This window comes from Zalophus californianus, chromosome 12, assembly GCF_009762305.2.
Source record: "Zalophus californianus isolate mZalCal1 chromosome 12, mZalCal1.pri.v2, whole genome shotgun sequence".
Classification (NCBI taxonomy): Eukaryota; Metazoa; Chordata; class Mammalia; order Carnivora; family Otariidae; genus Zalophus; species Zalophus californianus.
Genome location: NC_045606.1, coordinates 20,139,268 through 20,162,147, shown reverse-complemented (window position 1 = coordinate 20,162,147; position 22,880 = coordinate 20,139,268). Strand labels below are relative to the sequence as shown.

Genomic DNA, 22,880 nt, shown 5'->3' with positions numbered 1-22,880 from the left:
ATTTCCTCTTTCAAACATTCTGCCGCTGAAACTATCTTCTATTTCTATTTGCTGTTTCAGAGATAGAATTCTCACTTCTTTCTGAGTTTTTAAATAATACCTATTTTAAAAGGGGCATCTGGGTGACCCAGTTGGTTAAATGTCCAACTCTTGGTTTTAGCTCAGGTCATGATCTCAGGGTTGTGAGACTGAGCCCTACATCAGGCTCCACGCTCAGTGGGGAGTCTTACTGAGATTCTGTCTCTCCCTCTCCCTTTGCCCCTCCCCCTGCTCTTGCTCTCTCTCTCTCTTTCTCTAAAATAAATAAAATCTTTAAAACTAAATAAATAATACCTATTTTAAGCACATATACTAGGCACTTAAAGAGATAACTCATTTAATCCACTCAACAATTTTGTGAACGAGGCGCCTCTCATTTTACAAATGCAGACATAGAGGCTTAGGGAAAGAAAGAACGTGGCCCAAGTTAGGAAGAAGCAGTGGCAGGGGAGTGTGGAACCTGAGCTGCCTAGCTCTGGAGGTCATGTGACGAACCCCTGCACTGAGCTGTCTTTTTCCCCTAACTCCTCCACTTGGCCCAAAGCTCACGCCGCTCAACATTTGCTTCAGCAATTTGTTGACTAATTCAACAACTTTATATTCATCACGTCCACTATTCTAGTAAATGATTCTTTTTAGTCATTTAGAAATTGGGAAATAATCCCTGAATTCCTTAGTCATATATCAAATACAAACTACATTATACTATTTCTTAATGAAGGTAATGCTGGCATATGCAAATGGAATTGAGACCAAATTAATGAGTTAAGACCAAACTTAGGTTAATACCCAGTAAATAGGAAAAATTAATGGCAATTTCAACTCTTGTCAGCTATGCTCCTGGTACCATTGACTACAGCAATTTGTTTAATTAACCTAAAGTCTTCTTGTTAACTATAGATCATTTACCATATCCAATAAAAGGTCATGCCTTCAAAATCCCTGAATATGTTTAAAATTCCTCAAGCGTGTTACAAAGCATTTCTTTGTAAAGACAGACAAAATAAATTTAACAAGATCATTCTGAGTAATTTAGCCTAATTTAGGCCAGTAAATAGATAGCATTACTATAGAGAACCCTATTTAATGAAGTTCCTAGTGGCTGTCCCCTCTTTATATTTTTTTAAAGCCTAAATATATGTATGTATAACATATGTGTGTGTCTCAAAGGCACAAGGATAGGACACCTAAGATTGAACTGTATTTAATGCCCAGGAATCTACATTCCTAGTGACAACTAGTAAAATTGTAGAAGTTGTAAAAGGTTCTACTTAGTTTCAATGTGAATGATAACCAAAATTTAGCTTAAACAAAGCTTGTATTTTTATTTTTAATGACAATAAAACAAAGTAGTGACAAAAATTTGCATCATGGCAATGAAACATTAACATACAATCAAAATCTACTGGTAAAGTATGCATTTTTATTAACTAGTGACCAACACAAAGTTTACTAAAATTTTAAACCTTAAAACACTTAAATAATGTGTTTTATAAATATATCCCTATTCATCTAAAGTTAGAGTGTCAGATTACAGTGGAAAAACAAATCAGATTATTAAGTTAAAAATTCTACCATGTTTTAAAAATAATATTGAAAATATTAAATTCTTAGGTTAGTTGCTTAATGTTCATTAAAAACATGAAAGAAAAAATCTTGGATCTATTCACCATATTTTCTCCCCAAACTTGGATTTCATCAAATCTTGCCATTTTAGGAATTTTGTAATTTAACAAACGATTGAATCCAGAATGCCTCATTATTATAGGAAAAGGAAAGGAAACATATAGAAAATTACAAAAGTTTACATGAAAAACTGTTAAAATGGCTCATGTATTAGCTGAGCACAATGATCTAGTAATGGCAAAGCACAAACATTTAATTTATGCAAGGTCTAACAATTTGAAGTGTGGCTGCTACTCGTCAGACCTGCAAACCCAGTTCTCCAGTTTTAGAGCTAGAATACCAAAAACTGAGTAAAATGCTTTTAGAGCCAGAATACTGAGTAATATAATAACTCAATATAATATTGAGTAAAATGCATCTCAGCCTCTGGAAAAGGAATAATTTTGTATGAAAGGCTATTCAAATAGCCTTTCATTGAGCAACCACAAAGAGCCTTGAAGATTTACATGATTGAGCTGGAATTCAATGCCAAAGACAAGAGGAAGCATTTTTTTTTTCTTCTGGGATGCACAAAGAGATATCCATAATTAAACATCACTCTTCCCTAGGGCAGCATGTTTTCTTATATTGACAAGCAAAATGAGGTATTTCAAATCACGCATTGTTGGCATATAGTCAGCTTTTGCATTGCTATTGTTTTAATGTATTTCTGGCTATTAGGCATTTGTCTATTTTTGGTCAGTGAGGCATGCATTTTAAAGAATTCTGGTTTTGCATAATAGGCTGTAGTTATGTTAGTGGAATTACACTTATACAACAGTATCTTAAGAATAATTACAGTCTTATTTTGGCTGGTCACACACACATTTTATATTTAAAAGGGAGCAGGCTATAACTTTCATGTAATTAGTACAATTAAAATTAACTATAAAAGGAAAAAACTTTCAGAAGTCCTTTTTAGACTCAACTTGATGTTTTACTTTGTCTTATTTAACACAGTTAGTTAAATATATCCCACCCTAATCCTGTGCTATGTTGGGAAAATGCCAAACAAACCAAGTTTGCTTAACATTCCATCAATTAAGTCAAAGCCTAATGATAGATTACGTATTCAATAACTCTTTTGTTCTAGATCAAAGAATGCCACATTTTTTCAGCCTGATCCTACTGTAATACTAAACTACCAAAAAGCAGCAATTCTTTTTACAATTTACCTTCTGTAAGAGTTTCCTCTTTTCTTATCTGCACCCTACTCAGATCTTCATTTTCTTAAATTGTAAAGAATATATTAAACTTAAGTCAAATACCAAAAATTAATGTGCTTTTGTTTTCTAAGGTGACCATTTATCTAAACTATCTCCTACTCTCTATTCAAAAACATCACTTCCAAAGATTAACTCTGTTTAATAATATTGAAGTGTATAATTAAATTTTTTAAAGGAATTTACCACTATCATATAAATCCATGTAAACTTATGTGGCTATTACTGGAACTTAACAAAAGATCTCACTTATCCATCCATCCATGTAAAAATTATGTCCTATAAAAAGGCCGATGGTGGGAGGCCTGAGCTGTGGTTATGGAAGTCAAAAGACCATGGGCGGACTTCATGTTTTGAAGCCTCTTCAGACCATCAACCTCCTGATACAGGGTTCATGGAGATGGGGAGACTAACTGCAATTTAAGCTAATCAAAAAACATTCTATTTCAAGTGAAACTGCCTTTCTATAGCTTTCAAAGTCACCAGAGAAAATGTCTAGAAGCCCAGGTGTCTCAAATAACTCCTAACAATTGGGCCACCTGGGTGGCTCAGTCGGTCAAGTCCCCAAGTCGAGGCTCCACACTCAGTGTGGAGTCGGCTTGAGATTCTCTCTCTCTTCCTCTCCCTCTGCCCCTCCCCCTGCTCTCTCTCTCTCTCTCTCTCTCTGAAATAAAATTAATTAAAAAAATAACTTCTAACAATTGCATTCCTAGTTTTTTGTTTGTCTTACCTAGCAAAAATCAGAGGCAATATGACACCTGCATTTTATGTGTCCTTTCAAAATGTGTTTACAACATACTTATAAATGAGATTTAATGATTTTTCTCAGGGAAAGGCTCCATTGTGGCCGGTGACAGCTATTTCATTCAGCCAAGTCCTCTCGAATCATCTGGATCTACAAACCCCAGATTAATTCCTCCTAAAAACTGTTTTTTTGCCTCTCAAAGGAGGTATATACAACTCCTGGGCTAGGGAAAGCAGCTGCTTCAGTTATCAGGAAAATTATGGGATCCCTAGTTTTACTGAGTGTTTCCTATGTGTTAAAGGGCTTCATGTAAATAACCCCCTTTAATTCTCACGAACCTTATAAAGCAGGTGCCTTACCAACCCCTTTCACAGAAGAGGAAATCAAACTTACATCTCCACTCAACGCCACTTCCTTAGGAAAGCCTCTCCTACCTCCATGCCATTTCACTCCCAACCAGAGCTCATTTCTCTGGCATAACCTTTCAAGCACTCAGGACTTCTGAAAGCTTGCCTCTAAGCAAGATTTGCTATTATGTTATGTATGCGGTCAGTTAAATAATGTCTATCTCTCCCATTTAATGAATGTAGACCAGTGGTCCTCAAACTTTGGTGTGTACCCAAATCACCAGGACGGCTTCTTAGAAAGTGGTCACTGGGTCTCACCCCCAGCATATCTGACTCACTGAGTCTAGAGACAGGCTGGAACCCTGCAGTGACAGGTTCCAGGGGCTGCTGCTACCAGACCTGGACCAACCCAGTACAGCACTTCTCAGCCCTGCATGAACATTGCAACATCCCCATCCAGCAACCGAAATGACATTAAAAACAACCAATGCCCACACCCCACTCCTTGAGGTTTTGATTTAATTCTGCTAAGGGAGAACCCAGAACACCTTATCCCAAATACTGTATTCTTTCACGAAAAAAAATTGTTTATCTAAAAGCCAAATTTAACCAGATGGCCTTCACATTTTTATTTGTTAAATGTGGCAACCCTGCTTGTGAGTCCTGTTGTAACGTAATAGGTAGCACATCATATATATTATGTACGTCGATAGGAACGTAAGCTGACCTTTCACTGCTGCAGAGCAAAAAAAGGATGGGGCTAAATAAGCAGAATTTTTAGACCGAAGAATATTTTTTTCTTGAGGATTAGAACTTAGAAGTAGTTACTAACACATTGTAAAAGCTTATCGGAGATCTTTTAAAAATAGGGCAAATTCTCAATGTCAAATAATTTAAAGTGATGATTAAATGACTTCCAGGTTCCGTGAAGCCCCGAGGCTGTGAGTCTCGTATTGGGCCAGCAGGGTGACAATGGGGCATCAGCAGGACTGCTCTGACATCAATCAATGAGTCACCTGGACACAGCTATTGCTAGGACTTGGTGCAGAGGAGGTGTCCTATTATTTATCAAAAGTAGGTAAAAATTATCTATTTAATAAATAGCCCAGAAAAGATAAAACGCTGAACACATGGCTGACTCTAATAAGGCAATTCTATCTTTTTCATATCAATGTAGGGAGTCTTGTGCAGTTTTCCAATTTCAAAGTAAGATCAGTGATTTCATGTCTTATATAAACGGAGATATTAAATTTGCATTTTTGATGCTGAAAAGGGACTATTTAATTCCAGCTTGGCATGTTTACCGCATAATGGGTAAACCAGGGATTTCAAAATTGAGAATCCTCTGGGCTCAGTAACAATCATGTAGCCTTCTGCTTCCCCATTTAAGTAACCTGCCAAGTCTCTGATTCAAGGACAAGGACTCCATGTAAGGGCATTAAATATTAAAACACATTCTTTCATGAATACTCATAGAATTCAATCATTTTAACAATCATTACTACCTTCCACTTTGTGCAAGGCTTCCTTGCCAAACTTAACGTGACATTTTTCACCTAATCCAGGATCGTAAGAACTGTTTATAAAAACAGCTTGTTGAGGGGCACCTGGCTGGCTCAGTCAGCACAGCATGCAACTCTTGATCTCAGGGTCATGAGTTCGAGCCCCACATTGGAGGTAGAGTTCATTTAAAAATAATAATAATAAAACTTTAAAAAAACAGGTTATGGAATAATTGCATGGGCATCGGAGTAAATTCCAATTCCAGCAACCTAAATGACAGAACATAGAAATCTACCTGATTCCCCAAGACCAAGTATAATAGCGTCAATAGACAGAGAGGGATAGAAAGATTGTCACACCAAGCTTGTGGTTGGCTGTACATTCACATGACTTATTTCAATTCACCTAATTTCAAGCAAACAACACAAAAAACACTTCAGATTAGTTTCTCTGAAGTCATCAATGTCTGATCCTTTTAAAACAGATGTTTCAAAAAACAAGACCTGTAATTGTTTAAACATTGACAATTACTGATTTCTAATGTCAGGATAGCTTACCAAATCCAAAAGCATTAGAACCTCCAATGCTCTGTGAAGCCTGAACACTTGTAGATGTGTATAGTCCTGTCACCAGCAAGCCGTCAAAGAAGGTGCTTGTTGAAATTGTCACTGAAATGCAGGAAGGGAAAAAGAAAAGAAACCTCAATCAATACAATCAGAATACTGAGATACATTTCTGAAGAGTTAAACACTGTCAAAACAGTTTTACTCATTATTAAAAAACTATTTTTATACTATTGGTAGTTAGTATTTTCTTTATATTAGGAATTGCAGAGGAGCAGAAAGAAGCTCAGAACTCCAGTAGCTGTAATTGCTGGTCCTAAATTTAGTACATTAGATCTATCTTCCTGCATTCATTTCCACGTTCCCCAGCTATATGCAAAATCATCTGAAAATAATGTAGTATTGAATAGCTAGCTTCCCCACCTCCATCACCACCCCTGAAGGCAGTTAAAGGCATTGCTGGAGTTTTGGCATTGCGATTAAACACTTTTTTTTTTAAAGTATTCCATACTGTGGGAAACAATCTTACATCGGCTGGAAGAAGAACAGTAAGTTGCACTGTATTTCTAATTGTGCGTCTACATTTCATAGATGAATCCCCTGAAGTTTTTCAACAAAAGCAGACTAATTTGCATGAAGACAGTTAGTCTTTTTCCTTCTGAGAACAAAGAAGGAAGACCACTGCATGCCTTAAGTTCCAGAACAAAGTCTGCAAGAGGAGTCCAAATGATTTCATAACCAGAAAATCAGGATGTTCCTGGGAAAAAAGGGTCAAATACAATGTATCTGTATGCCACTCAGGTTTGGCTTCTTACAATTTTGTCTTGCTCACCACCCTAAAATAATGATTATAATTTCCACCTTGACATAATATTTTCTCCTGCATTGGTTTTATAAGATTAAGATGATGCCATTTGTAGGAAGCAGCCAGGAAGAGGTAGTATTATTTTGGTAGTGCACAGTACAAGACTGTCATCATGCTCGGTGGCAGTTAGGAGAATGGCCAGAGTCACATTAACTTCAATGAGAATGTTTAAATTAAACTCCAGGGAATCCAGTGAATAGAGCTAAAGGGTCTGAAGCGTCCATATTATAAAGCATAAAACAAGACTCGTAGATCAACAGAACAGCCTGACATCATGCTACCCCCACAAAAGCATTGGATATTGGAGTAAATCACCTCCACATTCTTTAATAATAGCTAATATCTTGACTGCTAGCACGTAAACCACTCAGCTGGGCACTGAGCTAAGTAGTTAACATGTATTATCTCATTATCAAAACGTTTCTATAAAAGGGGTACTATTATTACTCCCAGGATACAAATGAGGAATTTGTGGCACAGAGCAGTTTAGAACCTTGTTCAGGACCATCTGATATCATCTAACATGTTTGATGCTGATTACCCAGCATCTCTCTTGTTTTCTCTCTGCCTGCACACCACCCCCTCCCCAACTCCGAATGCCACAGAAGCCAAGTGACATGACCAAACCCTTGTTTAATACACTATTTTCCAGATTATTCACATGCATGAGGAGTATTTGAAGAAAAGGAAAGTAAAAGCTGCAGGACTCAGTGTCACTGTTATTAGAGAGGAAGAGGGTTGAGGGTGGCCGAGAGGTGACTCCTACGGCATGGTGGATGGAGCCCTAGCCTGGGTAAGGGATGGGATCCGAGCACCAGGTACTTATCTGCTACTATCTGTTCTTGAGCAAAACCACTTCATCTCTTAGAGTCTCAATCTCCTCATTTATAGAATCACACCCTAATCATCAGCCCCCTGTTTTGCCGACTCCAGGTTCCCACAGTCGGCTCTACTGCTGCCTCCACCCTTTGGTTCAGTGAGTTATCTTGGCCAAGGTAAGAAGTGCTTAAACAGCTTCTGTGTCCCCATCCAGTGGGGTTTAGAATTAAGTTGCTTTCTATTAAATTAACTATACTAGCCTCTGGACTCTAAGGAAGTGTCTTAGGCTGTCCTTTCCAGCAAATCAGACCCAACCTGCAGTTCTCACTGTGGACCCATGGGACCCTGCTTTTACCCACTTCCTCTCAATCCACTCCACTCTAGTCCAGTAGGACAGCAGCAATTCTGCATTAAATGCACAAATATAGCCCCTGTGGACTCCTCTCCGTTCCTTTATGCTTCTACTATGGTTACTATTCCCAAGAAACTAAAAAAATACAAGTTTTATGAGTTAGGGAGTGAGGCAAACCTGAATCTCGATCTCACCTCTCTACCTCTGATCAGTGTGTGACCTTGGCTCAGATTCCTCATTTACAAAAAGAATGATACTATCCAATTCACTGTAAGAGTGAAAAGAAATATATCTACAATCTATCAGTGTATCTATCTCTTTAACAAACAATCATGCATATAGTAACTCATCAGTGAAACCTCCCTTTCCCTGCTGAAGCCCTGCCTTGCTCTTCCCTTCTGGAGACCTGGAGCCCTTCACAGCCTTCCTCACATCCGCTAGACATAGCCAATCACTGGACTGCCCACATCTGAGTCCTGCTGCCTGCTCCAATGGTCCATCTACCCTCCCCGTGCACTACTACATTTCCACCAACAGTCTACATCAAGTCTCAGCTGTGACCTTAGCAGGCTCAAGATAAGTGGCATCCCCAGCTTGTTATTAATATGCCTTCTCTTCCAAAAGATATTGCTGAAACAGCAAGGTCTAGTGAAAACATCCCAGGAATAAGAGGATTGGAATTTATTACCAACAATAATGTGCAATGTCATATGGGGTGAGCTATTCTCCCTGCTTGGTCCTATTCCTAGTTGTAGTGAGATGAATACCGATTGTTTGGTAACCTCATGGCTAGGTGGACATATCATTTCTAAACATTGAGTGTCTTAGAAAACAGAATTGAATTACTGCAAAAAACACTTCTTACCCTTAGAGTCTCTTGGCTTTAAAATGCCATCCATAAACTGACTATTCCCAAATTTCTGTCTCCTTTCCAGGTCTCTACATACCTCTCTCTCTCTCTCTCTCTCTCTCTCTCTCTCTATATATATATATATATATATATATACACTCCAGATATATATCAAGATGCTGCTCAACAACCCCACTTGGATGTTGAAGATATGTCTCAACCTCAACATGACCAAAACTGAATGCCTACCCCGTCCCTCAAAACTGCTTCTCCTACAGCCGTCACCAAATCAGTTGCTGGTAGCACCGTCTGTCCTGATGAGTCAGCTTTGGAATCACCTTCTCCCGTATGCTGCATCTAGTCCATCAGTAAATTCTATTGGTCCTGCCTTCAGAACATCCCCAGAATCTGACCACGACTACGCGGGTCTAAGCTACCTTCATTTCTCACATGGATTATTGCATTAGACCTCAATCTGGTCTTCCTGGTTCTACCCTCCTCTCTCTAGAGTCTATTCTCAGTATAAGAGTCAGAGGAATTCTTTAGAAGATCCATTGGATCATGTCACTCCTCTGCTTACAGCTTCCCTGCTAAGTCAACGTCAAAGTCTTTACAGTGGCCTCCAGAGTCCTACATGACCTGCCTCCATTCCCTCTTTCCTCATCTCCTTCCACTCTCCTCCTGGCTCATCCCACTCCAGGCACACTAGCCTCCTTGTTGTTGCTCAGACATGCCCAGTCTTTGCACCGGCGCCTTCCTCTGCCTTGGACTCTCCTCCTTCAGATTATCAGGTAATTATCACCTTCTAGCCTATTATAATCATACATTTCCTCACAATGGTTTTTGTTTATTATGTTTACTGTCATTCTCATTCTTCAGAATGTGAACTCCATCAAGGCAGATATCCTAAGTGTTTTGTTCAGTAGTACACCTCAAGCATCTGGAACAATTCCTGACACTTTTGGGTGTTCAATAAATATTTATTGGAATATGTATTAATGAATAACTCATTCATACAAAAATGGCACAAGGTTGGCTTATCTTCAACTCGTTTCCAGAGGAAAAGTATGTTGTGAATCCTAGATTTTATACATCAAATGAATCCCACCTGGAAAAACCAGATGGAAAAAAAAATAAGAAAGAAAAGTTGGCTATTTATATATTTTAAAATGTTTCCCAGAATGCAAAATGATCGATGCGGGACCAAGAGGCCAGTTGAAGACATTTGTAAAAAAAAGGCAGATCACCTACATTCTCACAGGCTATGTGTTTACACAAATCATCTAAACGAAGAGTTCCCTATTAGAAACTAACTGATTATAATCTATTTCTCCGTTTGCTAGAGTTGGGAGTTTAGAGTTATTTTTGAGGGGAAAAATGATATTTGCCTTTGAAAAACTGCTGTCTTGACAAGCATTCCTTCTCCTTCTTTAAACAGATGTAATGCATAATCCATATGTGAACTGAAAATCAGTCTCTTTGCTTCAGAGAGAGGATATGTTGCCCAAACTCTTACGAGATATGAGACATAGCTTTTCGATCACCAGGTTCCCTTTTATTCAACAAGACAACGGGTCCAACTTCTCCATTCAAAAAACATCTGACACAGTTTGGATTCCCTGATAGCTTGCAGGAAACTTCAGAATGTCTGCAGCCTGCATGTTTTTACTGACGAGAACACCAGCAGCGAACACAGGAACAATCTGAGCAAGATGCCGAAAACTTTATGCCAAGACACTCCAACTTTGCAACTACGTCAGGAATATACATCTCTCTATCCTTCGCTTTCCCTTTCATCAAATGCTTCTATTTCTCTCTACTTGCAGCCTCTGGTTAGTCTGTCAGGGTTTCCTAAACAAACAAACAAAAACCCCACAATTACAAATAATTGTCTCAGGCATCGAGGTTGCCCTGGCTTGCTGTCCCTCACCTGGGTGATTCTGCATCATCAGTCACTGCCAGTTTCTGTTTTCACACTTAATAATTACCTTACCCTCTGATATCTTCCTGATTCCTTTCGCTCAAGCTCCATGTGACCCCCAATGTGCACTAGTTATTACCCTTCCTATGTGCCCTGACTTGACTTTTGTTCCTCTAATTCCACTGGGACTCACCCTTCAAGCACTAGCTGGCCTTCTCCAGTCTTAGCTCATCAGTTACATCCACACACTGCTGCCATCCAGGCAATTGAAATAATCTTCGTGAAAGCAGAAGAGTGATCTCTGATAAATTGTTTTGAAAGTTTACTATGGGGGCACCTGGGTGGCTCAGTCGGTTAAGCATCTGCCTTCGGCTCAGGTCATGATCCTGGGGTGCTGGGACGGAGCCCCGCATCGGGCTCCCTGCTCGGTGGGAAGCCTGCTTCTCCCTCTCCCCCTGCCTGCCTGTCTGCCTACTTGTGATCTCTCTCTCTCTGTCAAATAAATAAATAAAATCTTTAAAAAAAAAGTTTACTATATACACAGTATCAATATGGCTCATGATAGAAAAAAATGAAGCTCACATCACTGAATGTAAAATTGTTACTATGTACATGAACTAGAAGGAAAATTTACAACTTTTATATTTTTGTAAGTTTCTGATTCAGAATGTTATAGTCCCACTACATAATTTAAAATGTTGCAAAGCTAATGTCATTTAAAAAATGTTTCCTTTAAAAATATTTTATGAAACTACCTTTGCATAAGTAGAAGTTTTAGTTAAAAGGTATAAATTTGGGCACACTAAGATAGGGGAAAATTGTACAAAGTTTTTGCATTTGAACTACCTTTAAGATGAACAACTATTAGGACTACCTATATCTAACTTAATTTAACTAGCCCAGTTAATATGCAAACCCTTCTTTCTCTTTCAAAGATTATGAGCCATGTGCTCTAATAGTAAGAAGATGGGAAACAAATAATATTTAGCCAAGTATCAGTTCACTTGAAAAGAAGTTTATTATATAATGTGAATAATTGCTGAATATAGGTGCTAGTCTTTAAAATTTTGTTGTGCTAGTCTTTTAAATTTTGTTTCAGAAAAAATCCTATTTTTTTTAAAGATTTTATTTATTTATTTCACAGAGAGAGACAGCGAGAGAGGGAACACAAGCAGGGGGAGTGGGAGAGGGAGAAGCAGGCTTCCCGCTGAGCAGGGAGCCCGATGTAGGGCTCGATCCCAGGACCCTGGGATCATGACCTGAGCTGAAGGCAGACGCTTAACAACTGAGCCACCCAGGCGCCCCCCAAAAAATCCTATTTAAAAGAGAAAGGAAGAAGTGTATTTTAAACACACGTATTACAAATGCACTTAAGATGAGCAAACTAACCCAAACAATAAAATGCACTAGAAAGTACATAATACATTCAGACTTAAAGTAATATATATGGAAATATATGTATATTGCTATATATGTGTGTGTGCGTATAGATAAAGATATACATAAAACCTTCTATGAGCCAAGAACTGTGTTAGAACTATAATTTGGACTTTACTAGCTAGAAAGGCAAAAAAAGATATTTAGAACTAGTTCCCTATTAGCAAAACTCTTATAAACTCTATCTGACATCCTATCAATTCTGGTTATTTTATAAAAATTGAAATATATCACGACCATATGACAGGAGCCGCCAGTGATCCATTTTAGACACCAAAGGTTTATATCAAATCATAAGATATTTTAATGACTTTAAATAGGTAAGTATCTACTTAAACACATCAATCTGCCATATTATCTACTTCTTTTCATGGTTTCACAAATGTTTATGATAAATTTATCAAACCCTTCCCAAGGAGACTTTATTTCCTTAGAGTCAATTTTTATATCTTTTATATTTTTGCATTAAAATGTTGTACAGAGGAAGCAGAAAAGAATGTCCAGTGGAAAAAAGACAGTCTCTTCAACAAATGGTGTTGGGAAAATTGGACAGCCACATGCAGAAGAATGAAACTGGACCATTTCCTTACACCACACACAAAAATAGACTCAAAAGGGATGAAAGACCTAAATGTGAGACAGGAATTCATCAAAAACCTTGAGAAGAACACAGGCAGCAACCTCTTCGACTTCAGCTGCAGCAACTTCTTCCTAGAAACATCACTGAAGGCAAGGGAAGCAAGGGCAAAAATGAGCTATTGGGACTTCATCAAGATAAAAAGCTTTTGCACAGCAAAGGAACCAGTCAACAAAACCAAAAGACAACCGACAGAATGGGAGAAGATATTTGTAAATGACATATCAGATAAAGGGCTAGTATCCAAAATCTATAAAGAACTTATCAAACTCAACACCCAAAGAACAAATAATCCAATCAGAAGACATCAACAGATATTTCTGCAAAAAAGACATCCAAATGGCCAACAGACACATGAAAAAGTGCTCACATCACTTAGCATCAGGGAAATACAAATCAAAACCTCAATGAGATACCACCTCACACCGGTCAGAATGGTTAAAATATGGTTAAAATTAACAAGTCAGGAAATGACAGATGTTGGCGAGGATGCGGAGAAAGGGGAACCCTCCTACACTGTTGGTGGGAATGCAAGCTGGTGCAACCACTCTGGAAAACAGTATGGAGGTTCCTCAAAAAGTTGAAAATAGAGCTACCCTGCAACCCAGCAATTGCACTACTGGGTATTTACCCCAAAGATACAAATGTAGTGATCTAAAGGGGCACGTGCACCCCAATGTTTATAGCAGCAATGTCCACAATAGCCAAACTATGGAAAGAGCCTAGATGTCCATTGACAGATGAATGGATACAGAAGATGTGGTATATATACACAATGGAATATTATACAGCCATCAAAAAATGGAATCTTGCCCTTTGCAAAGACATGGATGGAACTAGAAGGTATTACACTAAGCGAAATAAGTCAATCAGAGAAAGGCAATTATCATATGATCTCACTGATATGAAAAATTTGAGAAACAAGACAGAAGACCATAGGGGAAGAGAGGAAAAATGAAACAAGATGAAACCAGAGAGGGAGACAAACCGTAAGAGACTCTTAATCTCAGGAAACGAACTGAGGGTTGATGGAGGGGAGGGGGGTGGGAGGGATGGGGTGGCTGGGTGATGGACATTGGGGAGGTTATGTACTATGGTGAGCGCTGTGAATTGTGTAAGACTGATGAATCACAGACCTGCACCCCTGAAACAAATAATACATTATATGTTAATAAATAAATTAATTAATTAATTAAAAAATGTACAGAGGACTAGCTACTTAAACTGTAAAGGAAAAAAAAAGCAATATCAACATTACAGATTGCAAGTAGAATTTTGAACCTACCAGTGCATTTTAGAGGAAAAATAAAGCATGTATATGATTACTAATAATCAGAAAGCAAATGTGTCTTTACCAGATCGTATCATTCCTTTGGTCAGCAAACATCTTTAGCTTCCTATTGCCCATAGATTAAAATCCTGTCTTCAGTGTGGTTTCAAAGACCTTCAGGCTTGGCTATAACCACTCTCTCCAAATTTCCCTGTTTCAGCTGAAAACACCCTTTCACCCAGTTAAACCAGAACATTACTTCCCTGTCTCCTTGTCTTTCTTTAAAGGGAGTCCTCACCTAAAATGACTTTCCCTGTTTCCTTTGGTTAAAATCCTCCCCATTCCTCAGGCACAGATCCCAATGTCATCTCTCTCACAAAGTCTCTTCTGATCTCCTGGGGAAGCCACCTCTCCCCTCTCAGTGACCCCGAAGCTCTCAGAAACTGTGGAACACATGAGCACTCTCCATCTTCCTCAGAGCTTGGCTCAGTGGAAGAGCTCAATGTTTATTGAATTCAACCCTACAGAAACACTTGTTACAACATAAAATAACATTAAAACAAAACAAAATAAAATAAAATAAAACTGAGAATATAGGGTAGCTGATGAAACTAAAATTGTGATATCCAGCATCCTTTCGACAGAGAAAAAAGAACCAGTGTTATTCATAGAGGTAGATGAACATGAAGGTTTCTCCTGCAGGACACAAAAACTGAAAATCTATGCAGTATTTTATTATGGTACTCAAAAATCAGAAATGTCTGAGAAAAATTTGGTGGAATTTTACATTTAACCATGATAGTGTTTCTTTTGCCCATGTGTACTTTGTGTGTGAATATATAATCACATGTATTTTAGGTACGTATCAAATTAATCTTCCAGTAATTTTGTCACTAAAACACCTTATGCCTTATCTTCACTCTGAAGTTACTCTGCCATTTCCTCAAATAAGAAATAAGAAGGGATCAAAAGGCTGAGGAGGTTGTGCATATCGCTCCCACATCTGTGTTAAATTGGCAATGAGCTCAGCTCCAGGAGTCTATGAATATGGATTGCTGGGCTGTGACAGCAGAATGAAAACATGATGTAGCGACACAATTCAATTCTTATCAGTGGCTCGGAGAGTACCTCTGTCTTGAAATGACTAATTACAGAGTCAGTTATTATCTATTAGAGCTTCTATTAACTGTTCCCAACAAGACCCTAATACCATTCTTGCAGAAAATCACTGTAAGATGAAAGTCTGGAAGAAAATAAATTTCAACGTTTAATGCTGTTGCATTTCATGCTAAAGCTTCTGGCCTACAAATGCAGTACGGGCCATTAAATTTTGATCACTTCAAGCATCTTCCATTACTACTTTATAGGAAAGGCCTTTAATATGTGCAGAAAAGAAACATATATATGAAATGATGTTACCATCTTTTTCAAGATGACAAACATCGGAAGATAGCAAATTGCAAAAATGTTGAAATTAAGTATTAGTGATAGTGCAGCAATTGCAGAGTTTCTATTTCTTATTTTTCATATATTTTGAAAAGGAAAAACACCAGCAGAACTAATATTGTCAATATTAAAAAAAATGTTGCTGCATTTTGCCTTGTGAACAGAAACTTGTTTGCCTTTTGAATACAGAACAGATTAAATAGCCTGAGGAGCAAACATATTACTCTAAAAATAAAATAAACTGAGTTTATTTGCTGCAAAATTTCATCAACATAGAGTGTTCAACTACTGCTTCCTTTTTAGTTAAAGTGCCCCTAGCTCTGGGTACGAAATAGAGACCATCTAAAAATACATTATAATTTAATTCAAAACCTCTATAAACATGATCCCTAAACTACTTCTCATTACATGTATTAATTCCAGTATGACATGATTTTATGTAGCTTTCAAATATTAAGAAAGCCATTTCAATAGTAACATCCCCCAAACCAACAACAGCTGAGAAAAAAAAATTATCCCAGTAAATATTTAAAAGAAATGACCGGAGGTCAAGAGTCTCTGAGGGAGGACATGAATGCATAGTAGTAAACTGAATACAAAGATCTTAAAAAATCAGACCAGAAACAAATGGACACCAGTGAGCCTTTTTATGAAGGGCAGAGAGAGGTCATGCTTGCCCTACCTAGGTATCCCAACAACTACCCAAAACCCTGGGCCTTAGGTGGCATATAAGAGGAGGCTCTAGAAATGGAAACCGTGCTCCTCAAGCTGGATGGACTGGATTAAATACAGCAGCCTGCATCTCCTGGAGGTCCTGAGAGAATGGTAGGGGCTTGACCTTGGAAGGCAGTGGCATAGCAGTACCCCCCAAGCCCCAGGTACATGGGCGTAGTTTCCCGGGAGCATGCCCAGCAGGTTTCTCTGTAGAATGCATTTAACCTGATGTTTGCTGCACTAGTCATTATCACTGCCCTTTATTATTGGTATTATTACTCCTCTTTTTCATTTTGTATGGATTTGCACTGTTCCTTGGGGGACAAAGGAGGCAGAAAGAATGGCCTCCAGGGAGGACTAAATGTGGTGTGATGGAGGACAAGGCTGATGATCAAAATAATAAGGTCAAAGAGCTCTGGATCAGCCCACCTCTGAAAGCAGGGGAAGAACGCCCTGGCAAACACTCTCCCACCTTTGTCTCTCCCTGAAATGAGAGGAAACCCAGCGCAAGATCTGGGAATTGTGATAGGTACAGGAGGCTGATTGTATGCAAAATTTAATGATGTACTAAAGCATTTTCTAGAGTCCATCTCCATGGAAGCCTCTTATGATATATTTATTATGGATTCAGAGACTCAGATGAACCACACATAGTCTCAAAGTCTTCTCTTCCAGCAGCACCAGTAATAAAAGGAGAGCCACTGAGATCTTTCCCTTCTTTAAATTTATCCTAGGACATAAAATGGGTGCAGTCAAATGTGTTTGTGAATTTATCATTTTAAAATTAAGCCCTTTGGAAGTAAGTTTAAATGACAGCATTTGGTGAATGTAAAGTAAATCTGTTTCTCCATGCCTCCACATTGCCTTTCTGTTCTTTACTCCCTAGGGCTGTCCGTCTGTCTCTCTCTTGCACATGCACACATGCACTCACACACCCACACATGCACACACTCAGTATTTCTGAATGCACTAACATTTGGGGTAAAATCTCACCTACCTTATTCAGGTGAAATCCTGTCCTGAGACTTGGAGATGTATGTCAGAATAGGCACCTGAGATGAGATCTTGAATGTTTTTGAAACCTCTTTAGGATTGTCCAATCTATGCTAAACACGGATTCCTTAGCTAGTCATCTTAAATATAAAAAAGAAAAACATAACTCTACAATGTTTCACTGTATGAGTACCAATTGCTGTTATAGTAATGATGTTTTTATCATCCGCTTTTCACTTTCATAATGTAATTCTGAATTTTAAAAAAATTCCTACAAATAATGATAAAATTATTTAGTTCCTAGAACCAAAAATATTTATTTTCCTCTATAAATTACACTCTATTGTAATTTAGAGAACTGTAGACAAGAGTTACTGGTATTTGTGTCTTATCTCTGACCTTATTTTTCATATGTTACTTTCACATGAAACTGGATGATACTCATACATGAAAATTTCATATTGTTGCCCTGCACTTGATAAATTATTAAAGTGCTGTGGATGAATGTGGTGTTCAGGTTTTCAGCAATTTTTATCCTTTTGTTCTTTCTTTTTTAAAGAAAAGACTACCTTGTCAATAACATCACAACTTTTTAAAATTTAAGCAAAGATCAGCCTTAAAAGAAAGCATTTTAGGAGACTTTTTATCCCTAACCTTCTCAAAGGAGTCCGAAGAATTTTTTCTTTGACACAAGGATGTTAATTAAGCTTTTCTAGAATGGGAAAAATACACCTAGTAGTTCTCATAAGCATATACACAGGTAAATGTGTTACAATAAAATGCACAGCTGCCTAAAGAAAAAACACATGTATAATTTTTTTTCAATATAATCGGGTGTTTAAAGACTTTACACAATCAAAAGGCCTGTAACAGTTTTGTTTTTATTACACTTTCTTGGATTTTTTTTCTTTTTAACACAAAGTGCCCCCCAATTCCTATAAAATGCAGTTTTGACTGGGGGTAAATAAAGAAAATTTGAACTCATGTTAACAAACTGCAGGATGACTCCCAAGAGTGTGCCCCAAGTTGTTCAAGACATAAATATATGCTTTGTTTGTAGTTTTGTTTGGTTTGATGATATATCATTACAAATTTTCAAAATATTTCCATATTTGCAACACTGTATACTTGTTCAAGAACATGCCCAAGGGTGACATTGCTGGTACTCATGTGTATGTCATAGATTTCTGTTATGTGACAGAGCTATGTATTATACATATTACATATATTATATATTCTATATCTCTGTTATGTTTGTAAACTGACTAAATCAGCATTATTAATAATTGATATAAATCCTAACAGTTATATTGAATACAACTGTAAAAATATTACAATTTTTTAAAAAGGGTTTTTCCATAGTATTCTCATTTGGCATCTCTATATGTTCATTTAAATACACTTAATTAATTATAAGCAACTGTGCTAAAATCAAAGAATTCATTTAAATACATATTGAGTAAATCAGACATATGGCATACATATGATTAAACTATAAAATTCTATAATTAACTTATATAGGACAAACATAAAATTCTCATTTACTTTATGGTCAGATCTAATGTTTTTGTGTGTGTTTGTGTGTATCTTGCTCAACTCATTCATCCACTGAGCAAATAGTAAGTGCTACTACTTGGTACTGGTGACATAATGTGAACCATCTGCATGTTTAAAAAAATAACATTTGAGTAATTGTTCCTGGCCCTTTTCAGAAGAATCTTTGTTCCATGTTTCAAAATTCAATTCATAAAATCTGAAATTGCTAATACTAAAATTCACAAAATAATGTTTAATAAATGATGTAACAGACATTTTCAGGGACAAGCACAGCTAATTACTCCTCTAATAAGCTACAACTAAATGCTCTTCCAAAAATCTTTAGACAAGAATAATCACTAAATAAGAATATAACTTAAATGACATTTACATTGATAGCATCTGATAGCGATTGGATAAATTATTAAAAAGGAATAAATGTACTGCTAATTTATATAACATCAAATTGCAATTACATATATTTCTCCTATATGTAAAATGGAAAATGTCACACTTAATATTTTACGACATGGCACTTAGTATGATGAGCCTTAAAATCCTTCTTAAAATAACAAAATATCTTACAGTTTAATATAAATTTGCATTCTCAATACAACTGTAAGACAAACTGCAGGTATATTTATCAGGAAATGTCTTGAGACTTGGAATTCTAGGAAAAAATTAACTGATTAGGTAAAAATTTTTCAAATGAAAGGAGTCTGCAAAGGACTAACCATGTTTTGCACCTGTGCTATTCCTTATTTTCTGGTATAGGATTTCTAAGTAACTTTTAATGTAGCCTTAGCACATACTTGTTTTTTATTTGTTTTCACTTTTTTTTTAGAAAATTCATCTAAATTCTTAAGTTGAAGACTTGCCATAGAAAACTAGAGTTGGATGAAAGGCAAACTTGCATACAGACACATTTTTATAAACTTGTACATTTTGTTTGCAAGTATTTGTATATGCCTGTTGAAATGCCTATTTAAGAATTCCAAATAGAGGGGTGCCTGGGTGGCTCAGTCAGAGAAGCGGCTGCCTTCAGCTCAGGTCATGATCCTGGGGTCTTGGGATCGAGCCTCACGTCTGGCTCCCTGCTCGGCGGAGAGCCTGCTTCTCCCTCTCCCTCTGCCTGCCACTCTGACTACTTATGCTCTCTCTCTGTCAAATAAATAAATAAAATCTTTAAAATAAAAAAAAAAGAATTCCAAATAGAATTTAAAATGTCAGTTACGATATTTATTGCACACAGATGGACTCATACTCTACAAGTGCTAACCCTGATAAATAAAATTATTACTTTAAATCGAATAATGAGTATTTGGTAGAACTATGAGCCAAACGAATTTCTCCCACAGATTATTTTACTTTTTCAACTAGAACTTTCAATCACCTGAGAAGATTATTAAAATTCAGATCCCTAGGTCTCCCCCTCCCCCTTCCACTCCCCTGGGGATTCTGATTCTGTAGGACTGGGGTAAAGATCAGGAATAGCATGTTTAACAGCGTTCATCCTGGGTAAATTTTGTGTAGGTGGTCCTGGGATAGACCAATGACGGTGACATGAAATGCTCCAGATTGATACCTCATGGGAAATAGAATTTCCAATGAAGGCTATCCATGGGACTAAAAATTATAATTGAATTGAGTTGAAAGAAACTATATTAGGAATTCCACTACAGTAAAAACCACTTTGCCTTTTATAGTACTGCAGTTTCCTCCTAGTGCAAATGATGTTTAACAAGATGAGGATATAATGGGACACCTGTTCTTAGGAGACCTCATGCTTGCCAGCAAATAGTCTGTCACTGATGAGGACAGAAACAAATCCAGAATGAGGATGAGCAGCCAAGGTTGCCATGGATTTGGGGAGCATACACTAAAGAGCAATGTCAGAGCCTGTGGTGACGTTCTTGGCAAACAAAGACCACTATATGTCCCAACTGTGAATTAATGATAAAGAAAAGAAGGTAACTAGTTCCTGAACTTGCAGATATGTCTTTAAAGAACATTTACCCAAAGTTATATAGGTTATGAATTCAATATCAAAAAAGGGAGGAAGAAGGGGGGGAGAAGGAGAAGGGGAGGGGGAGGAGTAGGGGGTTGAGTTAAATGAGCATAGCGTATCTGGTAGAGAACCCTTTCTGGATGCTCTAGAACACCTCTCTTTTCTGATTGCTAGTAGGGATTATTTATAATCTCTTATTTTATAGATTCTGGTAAGAATTTCTAGAATTTATTAATAAAGCAATGTAAAGTTAAATGGGTTGTGGCTGCTGGAATCTTTATCAACCTTCGTAGTTGTATTACTTCTGCTATCTATGAGACAGAAAAAGTGGCTCAGTAACCATGTGGGTACATTTTTCGTCGCAGGGCTGGAATGTCTGGGACCTCACTACCTTTCATCTACCTCAAGCTTCACCTCTTCTCTCAAGTACTTGGTTCTACATTCTTCATTTGGAATAATCTTCTTGGCAGAGAAGGTGAAAATGAGATTTGGATGGCGAGACTTTTCCACCCCTTCCAACATCATGCGGCTGATTCCCGATATATGTGGTAGTTATGTTCTATAAAGCCACCACGAACACTGAATTAGCGAACACTAAACGACTGCTCCTGCGGGACATACAGGGTTAGGTTCCTTCCAGGCTCTGGAACAACATTTTCACCAACTCATCATTACATCACCTTGTTTTATGTGTGTTTCTGTTTAAAGGCGACCTTACTTTTAACGAGTATTATTGATTTGCTAACATTTAGATTAAAGCCACCAACACTATAGCTCATGCCTGAACAAAGCTTATGGAACACATGCGTTTTCTCTATAATGCACATCACAGCTTTCAACACCCCAGGACTACCACTCGGGGACCATCATAAACAGAAAATTTATCAAACATAGCATAATGTATAAACTTGTCTAATCACTAGGCTGTATACCTGAACTGATATAGCACTGTGTGTCGATGACATTCAAATAAGAAGAATAAAAATAAATAAAATAAAATAGCAAACTTATTGATAAAAAGCCCAAAAAATGAAATGCAAAAAGTGTGCCACTAAATAAAGGATGAAAAGAACACTTGTTTACAGCAGGAGGGCTGAAACAAGATGACAGAGCATTCAACCTCAGCTGGGAAAATGCACATATGACCACTCAAACTTTTTGCCTCTCTGTGAATGTCTGCAAATGACTGCAAAAGCAGCACAATTATTGATTTGAGGGGTTACAAATAAATTTCAATACGTGGGTGGGGCACAAAGACAGAACCTGTGAAAAATGAGGATGGACGGTATCATCTGTGCCAAGCCAAAGGCCCCCCCCCCATTCATTGCTTGCTTCATGCCAAGGGTATTAATTTTCTAGGGCTGCCATACAAAGTACCATGGACTGGGTGGGTTAAACAACAGAAATTGATTTACTCATAGTTCTGGAGGCTGGAAGTCCAAGATCAAGTTGTTGGCAGGTTTGGTTTCTTCTGAGGCTCCCGCTCCTTGGCTGGTAGATGGCTACCTTCTCGCTGTGTCCTCTTCTGTGTACAGACATGTCTGTGTCCAAATTTCCTCTTCTTATAATGACATCCATCATACTGGATTGGGGTCCACCCAAAAGATCTCATTTTAAGTTAATTTTTTTTCATTTTAAGTTAATTAAATCTTTAAAGGCCTTCTGTCCAAATTCAGTCTTGTTCTGAGGTACTGGGAGTCAGGTCTTCAACATATTGATTTGGAAGGGTACACAGTTCAGCCCATAATGCCATCAGTGCCTTTCTAGCACACATAACTCCTCTTCGACTTCAGTTCATTGCTGGCTTGAACTTCCCCAATGCATTCCTCATCTCATGCTTCTTGGTTGTATGTGTCTCTTCTTCTGCCTTTTTTCAATGTTTTTGAAATCCAAGCTGATCAGGGCTGTCTTTGCTTTATTCCTCCTTATAATGAGTTACAATTTATA

General features: G+C 37.6%; 1 protein-coding gene across 2 annotated transcripts in view; it reads right to left on the bottom strand.

The window, feature by feature from the left end:
- The window catches only part of RELN (reelin), a 492,672-nt gene that overhangs the window by 415,515 nt on the left and 54,277 nt on the right, over window positions 1–22,880 (bottom strand). For both annotated transcript variants that reach the window (XM_027573967.2, XM_027573968.2), the window contains exon 2: window positions 6,080–6,190. In XM_027573967.2, coding sequence (XP_027429768.2) covers window positions 6,080–6,190 — 111 coding nt within the window. The remainder of the gene's footprint in view (window positions 1–6,079; window positions 6,191–22,880) is intronic.